Source organism: Setaria italica, chromosome IV, assembly GCF_000263155.2.
Source record: "Setaria italica strain Yugu1 chromosome IV, Setaria_italica_v2.0, whole genome shotgun sequence".
Taxonomy (NCBI): domain Eukaryota; kingdom Viridiplantae; phylum Streptophyta; class Magnoliopsida; order Poales; family Poaceae; genus Setaria; species Setaria italica.
Genome location: NC_028453.1, coordinates 2,087,741 through 2,096,984, shown reverse-complemented (window position 1 = coordinate 2,096,984; position 9,244 = coordinate 2,087,741). Strand labels below are relative to the sequence as shown.

The 9,244-nt window shown below is 46.5% G+C and overlaps 2 protein-coding genes across 3 annotated transcripts in view; both read left to right on the top strand.

Moving 5' to 3' along the window:
* LOC101759308 (cinnamoyl-CoA reductase 1) overlaps positions 1-2,844 on the top strand; it is a 3,582-nt gene extending 738 nt beyond the window's left edge. Inside the window, exons 3-6 of one of the 2 annotated variants that reach the window (XM_004964469.4) lie at positions 706-891; positions 1,397-1,559; positions 1,921-2,110; positions 2,411-2,844. In XM_004964469.4, coding sequence (XP_004964526.1) covers positions 706-891; positions 1,397-1,559; positions 1,921-2,110; positions 2,411-2,543 — 672 coding nt within the window. In that variant the 3' untranslated portion in view covers positions 2,544-2,844. Of the gene's footprint in view, positions 1-705; positions 892-1,396; positions 1,560-1,920; positions 2,118-2,410 lie in introns of both variants that reach the window. The other variant, XM_012845068.3, reaches the window with a different exon arrangement.
* A 4,572-nt stretch (positions 2,845-7,416) lies between these two features.
* LOC106804256 lies at positions 7,417-8,998 on the top strand. The gene is made up of 4 exons (XM_022825884.1): positions 7,417-7,647; positions 7,735-7,932; positions 8,308-8,457; positions 8,609-8,998. The coding sequence occupies exons 1-4, from the start codon at positions 7,417-7,419 to the stop codon at positions 8,996-8,998; spliced, it is 969 nt and encodes a 322-aa protein (XP_022681619.1).
* The last annotated feature ends 246 nt before the right edge of the window (positions 8,999-9,244 follow it).

Sequence of the window (9,244 nt, the reverse complement as noted above, 5' to 3'; positions counted from 1 at the left end):
CCCCCCCCCCCCCCCCCCCCCCCCCCCAAGGTGGAATACCGAGACGCAGTTGAACAAGGTGATCCAAGGTGATACAGTAAAGTGAATGGATAGAAGCTCTGTGATTTTTTCTCTTTATTTTCATGTTTCTTGATGTACTTCTTGAACTCTTTGGTTTTCTTTCTCACCATGGAGTACTAATCATTAGGGGCCTGCCCCTCCAGTACGATGTATTTGGTATATAGAACTGATAGCGACTGCCTAACTGCAAGTAATAACTTTGCAGCTGCAAGGTTTACTTGACCATTGAATTTTCTCGATGAACCAGTTTTCAGTTTAATGAATCGGGGAAACTTTTATAATCCCCCAATCTAGCAACAATGATTCTTAGGATATTAGGTGAGCTCATTGTCTGCCTCAATACACATGTATAGCATTGTGGCCATTCTTTTAAGGTTGCCATATTTTTGCTACTTAGTTTATAGCAGGATTCATACTTTATAAGCTGTTTTCTTTTCTTTTACAACCCGCATCTGAGTATCTGACATCATGTGTCATATCTTTATGGAGAATCATATATCATTTTTGTAATTGAGTACAAGATAGCTAGTCAATTTTTTAAAAAACAAGAGCTGATCAATTGTTACAACTGAGAAACAAACAGTAGTTGGGATATTCTATTCACATGGCCATTGGTGCCTTTCAACAATAATAAATATTTTACAGGCAGACGTAATAGCTCCTGCTGTTACTGGCACATTGAACGTATTAAAAGCTTGCTATGAGGCAAAAGTTAAGAGAGTTGTGTTAGTCTCTTCAGTTGCTGCTGTGTTCAATAATCCTAAGTGGCCCAAGGGCAAGGCCTTTGATGAAGACAGTTGGTCAGATGAAGATTATTGCAGAAAGAATGAGGTACTCCATACTGAATCCTTCAAGTAAAGTAGTCATGTTCTTCTGTGAAGTGTTATTGTAACGAAGCATGCTTTATCTTCTTGTCTCATCACCCATGGAATACACTTTACAGGGGCATTCTAGCCAACTTATTGATATTAGTATATTATTACACAACCATACCCTCATTGTTTTTACTGCATGGCTAGGCACCCCTTGCTGATCTAGATTCAAATGCAGGTTTTTGACATGCTGATGTTTGGTGCTTTGTCTTGATTCATAGGCAATTTTTGCTTATGCGTTCTATCATTAATCTTTTCATGTTGGTTCTTTCTTCCATGAAAATGAAGCTTTTTTTAAGATAATGAAAATGAAGCTCTATTACAAACGCTTGGTTTAAAGCACCTTTTTTAATAGTTTAATGTTCTTCCATCAACCATACAGACTATGTTTGGTCATATTTTATAATTCACAGGATAATCTGGATTCCATGAAAATAAATCATCTGATTTTTTTTGTCTTGCAGGAATGGTATTTGCTTTCTAAAATATTGTCAGAGCGTGAGGCTTCTGCTTATGCAGCAAAAACTGGGCTGGACATGGTAACCATTTGCCCATCATTGGTAATCGGGCCATTGATGCAATCTACATTAAATACAAGTGTTAAAATCTTCCTCGATTATATCAAAGGTGAGAGTATTTAATTAGTTAATTGCTGGTCTCTTCATTGACATAAGTTTATACGAAGAAAACAATATTAGAGTTGTCATTTTCTCTCTTATTTGAAATGTAAAGCAGAGTATTGACTTTCCTCTAAGCACAAAAGTCGTTTATGTAAAGAATTCCAAGTTTTATTAGCCTCTTAGACCCTGACTAAGCAAAATGGACAACTTGAACAGTCTATAGGAGTATAAAAGCATATTAGCGTGTGACTCTGCTACTTGTTTCATTATAAAGCAGTAAATTAAGCATCTTAATCAGAAGTCTGATTAAAGCTCAAGCTGCTTTACTCACTGTATTAGTGGAGGATTTAAACACTGTTCTTCTGCAGGGGATCACGAGACCATTGAAAATAGACTTAGAAATCTAGTGGATGTCCGTGATGTTGCTGATGCTCTTCTTTTGGCTTATGAAAATTCAAAGGCATCTGGACGATATATTTGCAGTTCAACCCCAATAAGGGTCCGTGATATTATGGACATACTAAGGACTATGCATCCAACATCCCGTTGGCCCAAAAGGTAATGGGTAAGCCCCTTCCTGACGAAGCAATTCTCTTCTGCCTCTGCATGTGTGATTACTGATTTTGTTCTCTGCATCCTAAAATACAAAGTGTTCAAATGTGCTCCATTACTCCTCTTTCTTTTAAAAAACAATCCGAAAATTAAAGGTGTGAGGTTTTCTATAATGTTAAATTTCGGCACTTTCTGCACTGTCTAGTGAATAGTTTGCAGCTTTAGACTTTGAGATTTTGACAATGTTTTGCCAGACCCTGAAACTTAATCCCCAGGCTCTCCCTCCTCTCTTTCAATGGTTTGCAGCTTTGTGGAAGTGCAAGACGACTTCACATATGACACGGACAAGATTCAGAAGCTAGGGTGTGCCTTCAGGCCCATGGAGGAAACCATCCGGGACAGCATCATTTGCTACATGGATCTTGGCATCCTGAAGTGAGCCTCCGGCTGCTAGCTGCTTGCACTTGCCACCTAGTATTCGTTTCCAACACGGTAAAGCAGAATACGCTTGTGTGGAACCAGCGAGAGAATGGTGAGAGAAACAGAACTGGAGCAACATATATAGTTCTTGTTTCGTTTTACGTTCCCTTTTTTTTTTTTACCATGGCTGTGCTTGGGAGTTGGAACAGATTAAATAGTCGTATTGTATGACCCTCTGAGTGATAAGTAATTTCAGAATTGAACTGCCAATTCAGAATTTTCTGAAAATGAACGAAAGATCTGTAGTGCTTACTGAATGATATGGGCGTCGTGATCAGGCATTGTTCTTCAATAGCAGTAACAAAGCTCATTCTCCTTCCCTACTCAAACTTTCTTAAATCCTGTATACTACAACTGCATATATCAATGAAATTGTTCAGGTCTCGTTTCAAAAAAAAAAAAGAAATTGTTCAGGTCGGCACCCAGCCAGCCGTGTTACTGGTCAAAAAGAGGCTTATTCTTTATTTTTTAAAAAGATATAGTAGTAACAAAACTGGAGTTCTGTGCTCACAAGCTCGGCATCTGAAGACTCTGCGAGTCTGCAGGGTACTGAAATGAGCGTTGTTCTACTGGTACTGAAATGATCTAAAAAATTAATTTCTGAAAAGTCTTTTAAAATGCTCTCATCAACAGTTCACATATAATTTTGCTGACAAGCAGAGCATGCATACTTGGCTTACAGGAATATTCAATCGAGACAAACACACACGAGAGCAGCCGGGCCCAGAATCCAACACACGCCGGATCTAACCGCGGCTCCAAATTATTTAACGCATGACAAGATGAGATGCACTCGTACTGGGCATCTAGCTTTCTTTTATATTACTCCAGTTACCATCGTGCTGTAAGGATTTTTTTTTCGAGAATTGCGTACCTTTTCATTTAAGAAGAGAAATGACTAACAACGCGGACTTTTCCGGGCGCATACACACAGATGTTTTACATGTTGTGATGCTACATTATGAAACAAAAACAAAAAACAACTAGAAATGAGCACAGACACAATCAGCGAGCTAAAGTGCTCGCGCTCCTTCGACTGCAGCCGGCCATCCTAGACTGTCATCAGTGTAGCACCAGCTTCTATCCGGAGCTGTGAGCTGTGCTTGCCGAGCGATGGCCGTGGCGATCTGAGCAGCCGACTGTGGTGTTGATCGTCCAAGAACTTTGTCATTCCGCTCCCGCCAAATGGTCCAAGAGATCAACACGATCGAGGCATTGGCGTCAGCCGATCGGAGATGATCTCTACGACTCCGCATCCCCAAGCACGCGCACATTCCAAACTAGGATATTTAGAGGCTGTTTGGACCTTTAGTCCGGACTAAAATCCATGTCACATCAAATATTCGGAGGCTAGTTAGGAGGACTAAACATGAGCTAATTATAAAACTAATTACACAGATGGAGGCTAATTTTCAAGACGAATCTATTAAACCTAATTAATCCATCATTAGCACATATTTACTGTAGCACCACATTGTCAAATCATGGACTAATTAGGCTTAATAGATTCGTCTCACAAATTAGCCTCCATCTATGCAATTGATTTTATAATTAGTTTATGTTTAATACTCGTAATTAGTATCTAAACATTCGATGTGACAGAAATTTTAGGAGAACCAAAATGGGACCTTAGATTACACTGATTCATGTTGATGGTGGTGCAACTTAGGACCGTTGGAAGACGGCAGCGTCAGGCGGCGGTAGCCGAGGCAGCCTGCTGAGCCACCAATGTAAGCTCGTCGTCGGAGAGCAGCCTCGCCGCCGGGAAGATGTCGCGCAGGGCGGCGAAATGCTGAGGTAACCAGGGAGAGACCACCCAGCAGCAGTGTGTAGAGCCCAAACCCGAAGCTGTGCCGCCGGTGAGGCCAGTGACCCGTGACCGCCACCGAGGCGGCCATGATCCCAACGACCCGAGGACAGCCTCGTGCGTGCCCGGAGAGCACGCCGCCGGCGACCTTGTTCCGCGAGGCTTGTAGGACGTCCCAAACCTTGTTATATATGGTCTGAAACATGTGTATACACTGAGCTCATTAGAAGAAAGAAGATTTGGAAAATGGTGGTGTTAATCCGGGGTTTAAAGTTCAAACTCTGATTACGGCCGGTAAGATTTGATTTTTTTTGAAACATTGGCAGGAGCTCTGCCTATTCATTTAAGAGGAGAAGAAGTTTAAAGTTTAGCATTACAAGAATATTACATAAAAGAAAGAACGCTCATTCTCATACACAAACAAAAGCTAACTGAAGGCATTAGGATACAATAGGATCTTCTCGGATGAAAGGTGTGCCACAAGTTGTTCTTCTTAGGAGGATGTCGTTCTGAATGAGATGAACAAGCTGAACAGCTATCATGGAATTGCTGTCGAAAATTCGTCGATTCCTTTCTTTCCATATGTTCCACGTAGTGTACATGATTACTGCTGCCACCGATCGACAATGCTTCCCTTTTAGAGGCTTCAAAATTGAATCCCACCACTCCTGAATGTCCCCATCATTTGCTGCCGTGAAATCAGGAGGCCACCCCATCCAGTTTGACATCAGAAACCAAACTTGTTTAGCATAAGAGCATTGTAAGCATATATGAGTAGCATTTTTAGGCTTCTGATCACAGAGCACACATGTTTCAGAACAAGGCCAACTTCTGGCTAGAAGATTGTCAGCAGTCAGGAGTTTCGATTGAAGCAAAAGTCAGGCAAAGAATTTCAACTTCCCTTCAGCACAAGCTCGCCATATGTTATCTCCCTGAACCACTGAGACAGTACCTTGCAACTGAGCTAGATAAGCTGATTTGGCAGTGTACTGACCGTTTGCTGTCCATTTCCACGAGATTGAATCACCTTGATCAGAAAGCTGAACATTTTGCACCAGGTCCCATAAAACAACAAATTCAGACATCTCTTGAACAGTGGTCATACGCCATAAGCCTCTAGTCCAATTGTGATTAGTTAACTCTTCTTGAACTGTTCTCTGTTTCCTCCAAGCTAGCTTGTATAGATTTGGAGCAAAGTCCATAGGGGCCTTTCCTGCCAGCCAACTACTTTGCCAGAATTTAGCTTTAGTTCCATTTCCAACACATACCATAGTGCTAACCCTGAACAACTGCCTGTCAATTTTGTCACATGGAATAGCAGTTCCAACCCGAGCGCTAGTACAAAACCAAAAATGTCCGATCATAAAACAAAAGGGGGTGAACCAAACTGCCCTTTGAGGAAAATGAAACAAGAGGGATTATGGTTCTCTTACTTGATGAGTGACCGGTAGCAGCACGTCGCCGGCCATGTCCGGCTCGCCTCCGAACGGCGTCTTCTTCTGATGCTCGTTTCGCGGCAGGTACCCAAACTGGTTGGATCCATCTCGCTCAGGTGTTCACCTAAGGCGTTGCCTGGATTACCAATGGCTCAAGGGGATTGTTTAAATAGAGCTGGGCTCAATGGCTCAGTCGCCTATCAGTCGGCCAGGACGGGGTGAATGGAGCGGGAGCGCCCTGTCGGCCATGCAGGGCGTAGAAGGCGAGGGGGCGGGGCGCGGAGCGGCGGATGTGGACGCGTGGCGGGGAGGGGAGGGATCGGACGGTGTGAATGGAGCGGGAGACGTGGGAGGGATGCGGGGCGGCACTCGATAGTCGAGGGATTGGACTGTGACGAGGATGCAGTAGGGGGTGGTGACGTGGTGTTGCCCGTCTCGCCATCATGCATGGCTCCCATGACTGCGTGGCGCCCAGCGCGGGGAGCTTCCCGCGGAAGGAGCCCGGAAAGCGCCGATCGTCCCCAGGGGCAGGGCACCGGCGTTCGTCCGGCTCCGGCAGAGTCTCCTCCCGGCCATCGCAACGCTCGTCGCATCTTCGGCCGCCGCCGGAGCCGAAGATCTATACGACGGCTGCAAGTCCGGCGATCTGCTTCGGCTTCTACGTCGTGTTAGTCGTGGCCATTCATTTCGGTTGTCAGGATTTGGCCGTAAAATTTAATGGCCATTAAACATCCATGAGTCTAGCTGTAACATTTAATGTCCAATGAGTCTAGCTGTAACATTTAAATGGGCCATCTTGACCCATGGTCAAATGTCAAATGGACGTATCGAAGAGAAGATGAGTTCAAGTCCAAGCGTGTTCGTCTGGCCAGGTGGAGAGGATGATCCCAGACACGATACTGTACCTCGTTCATCGGATAGTTTGCCAACTACGGTAGGAATATTACAACGGATAAGAATCGGGGTGATCTGGATGATAATGAGATTCCTTTTACGTTTTTTTTTGATGAAATTCCTTTTACGTTCCTCCTGACAAGTGTGTATATATACATGTATAATGTGCTGGTATATACAATCATCTCCTCCTCCTCGCGAGTTGCGACCATCTTCTTCTCTCTCTTGTGACCCGACCAGATAGATCGAATAGCGATTCATGGCGCCAGCAGGAAGAGTGGCGCCTGCCCTCGGAGCCATCACCCTGCTGCTCGTAGCGGCAGCTGGAGCTTGCGCGTTGGCGGCCGTCAACAAAACCATCGAGGTACGCACGTTTATCTCTCAGCGCTCAATAGTCAATAGTCATGTCTCTGGTCGACTGACGATGGAGTTGACTCTGTGTTGTCGCGTGCATGCGAGCAGAGTGACGACGGCGACGTGATTGACTGCGTCGACGTCTACCAGCAGCCGGCGTTCAAGCATGTTCTGCCGGGGAGCCGAGTACTTCGGGTCTCGATCGATCTCAAATTCTCAATCGTCGATTCGTTTCCCTCGAAAAAGATTCCCTAATCTTTTGCTGATTTGGAGTGCTGGCGATGATCTCTCTTTGTCTCTGCATGCATGGACAGCCGGAGCCGGAGCGGAGCATGAGAGCGATGGCAGCGGCCGCCTCTCTCTCGGATCACACGCAGGAGCGGCAGCCGACGTGGCGGAAACACGGGAGCTGCCCGCCGGGGACCGTCGCTATCCGCAGGGACTCGCCCCACGCCAGGCCGGAGGTCGCGCGCCGGGCCTCGCCGTTCCGGCGCCCCGCCGGCGCCGGCTCGTCGTCCATGCAGCCGCAGCTCCCCGAACTGTACATGGACAACATGAAGGGCAAAGTGGAGGTACAGATGCATTGTTTTCTTCTGTCGTACGTATTTACAAAGTCTTGACACGTACTACGTCGTCTATGCATGGTACGGTTTTGGTAGGTGGCCGCCGCGTACGCCTGCAACCAGGCGTACCTTGGGGCCCGGGCGACCGTGCCGTACTGGAAGGTTGACGTCCATCCCGACGAGCTCTCCATGAACTATCTTTTGGTTGGGCACACGCTGGACAATCGTTTCAGGCCGTTTCCAGGGGGCCAACCGCCCCCAGTTCTTAACAATCAGATTGCCGTTGGCCTCGTGGTACGTTGCTTCGTAGTCACACACACACACACACACACACACACACACACACACACACACACACACACACACACACACACACACACACACACACACACGCACGCACACACACGTCCTTGGAACATCATTAATTTACATTAACCTCTGTACATACACACGCACACACTAATGCATGTGGCGGTCGTCGCAGGCTTGGCCTGCGCTCTACGGTGACTCCCTGTCAAGATTGTTCGTATACTACAGTGTAAGTGTGTTCATCCATCAGTTTAGATGTGATCGGTTGCACATGTACGTATCCCATATGCATTACGCGCATAAGAGAATGAACCCTGCATTGAGAGATGTCGTTGCACGTATACATGTTACTGCATGCAGAACGACGGTGGAGTCAACAATAACTGCTTCAACCTGGACTGTGGAGGATTCCATCTTTACCCAAGCTCGTACGCTCTTGGGAGTTCGGTCAGCAACGCCGACTCCCAGGTCGGAGGCGAGAGGTACGGCGTGCCGGTCGGCATACACAGAGTACGTGACCTCCATCCACTTTCCAATATTATTCGAATTATGAGAGATTTTCAAAAAACAAATTTGAATTATGAAATGGACGAACGAGAGGAGAGAAAGCATGCAGCAAGTAGTAAGTGATACCCACCGATGCATGGATTGATTGCCGCAGGACCCGACCGGGGAGATTTGGGTGGTGACGGTGTCGGACCACCCGATCGGCTACTACCCGGAGACGGTGTTCGACACGACCTTCCCGGAGGCCTTCTACGTGGAGATGGGCGGGCGGGTGCTGGACACCCGGCCCGGCGGCAACCACACGTCGACGCCCATGGGGAACGGGATCCCGTCGTGCGCGGGCTCCCGCTTCGCGGCCACCATCATGGACTACCACGCGGTGGGCTACACCGGGGTGCTCGTCAACGACAAGGCCGACCGGACCGTCACCACCACGCCCAGCTGCTACGGCGCCAAACCCCTGGGCCCCGACCCAACCAGGGCTAATGGGTACAACGTTGCGTATGGGGGCCCAGGAGGGATCTACTGCGACAAACCTGAGTAGTGTGAGTGAGTGTGTGAGTGAGCAGCGAGGTTGGTTGGCGGCTGATGATAAATACTATCATCTTTTGCTAGGAATAATACTACTAATTGGCCACTTTTTTGCTACTAATTGGCGACTTTGCATGATTAGGTCAAAACCCTCCCTAAGCATATTTGCGTTCCTCTTTGCATTTGGTGACTAGGAATTGCCACTGCTAATTGAATGGAAAAGGAAGCTGATCGACAAAGGAGATGGACTTATTTGCTA

What these genes read in the sequence shown, in the direction of transcription:
- LOC106804256 (XM_022825884.1), top strand. Translation starts at nt 7,417, where the DNA reads ATGGCAGCGGCCGCCTCTCTCTCGGATCACACGCAGGAGCGGCAGCCG. An exon ending in ACATGAAGGGCAAAGTGGAG is followed by an intron (nt 7,648 to 7,734) that starts GTACAGATGCAT and finishes CGGTTTTGGTAG; the next exon opens with GTGGCCGCCGCGTACGCCTG. An exon ending in AGATTGCCGTTGGCCTCGTG is followed by an intron (nt 7,933 to 8,307) that starts GTACGTTGCTTC and finishes TACTGCATGCAG; the next exon opens with AACGACGGTGGAGTCAACAA.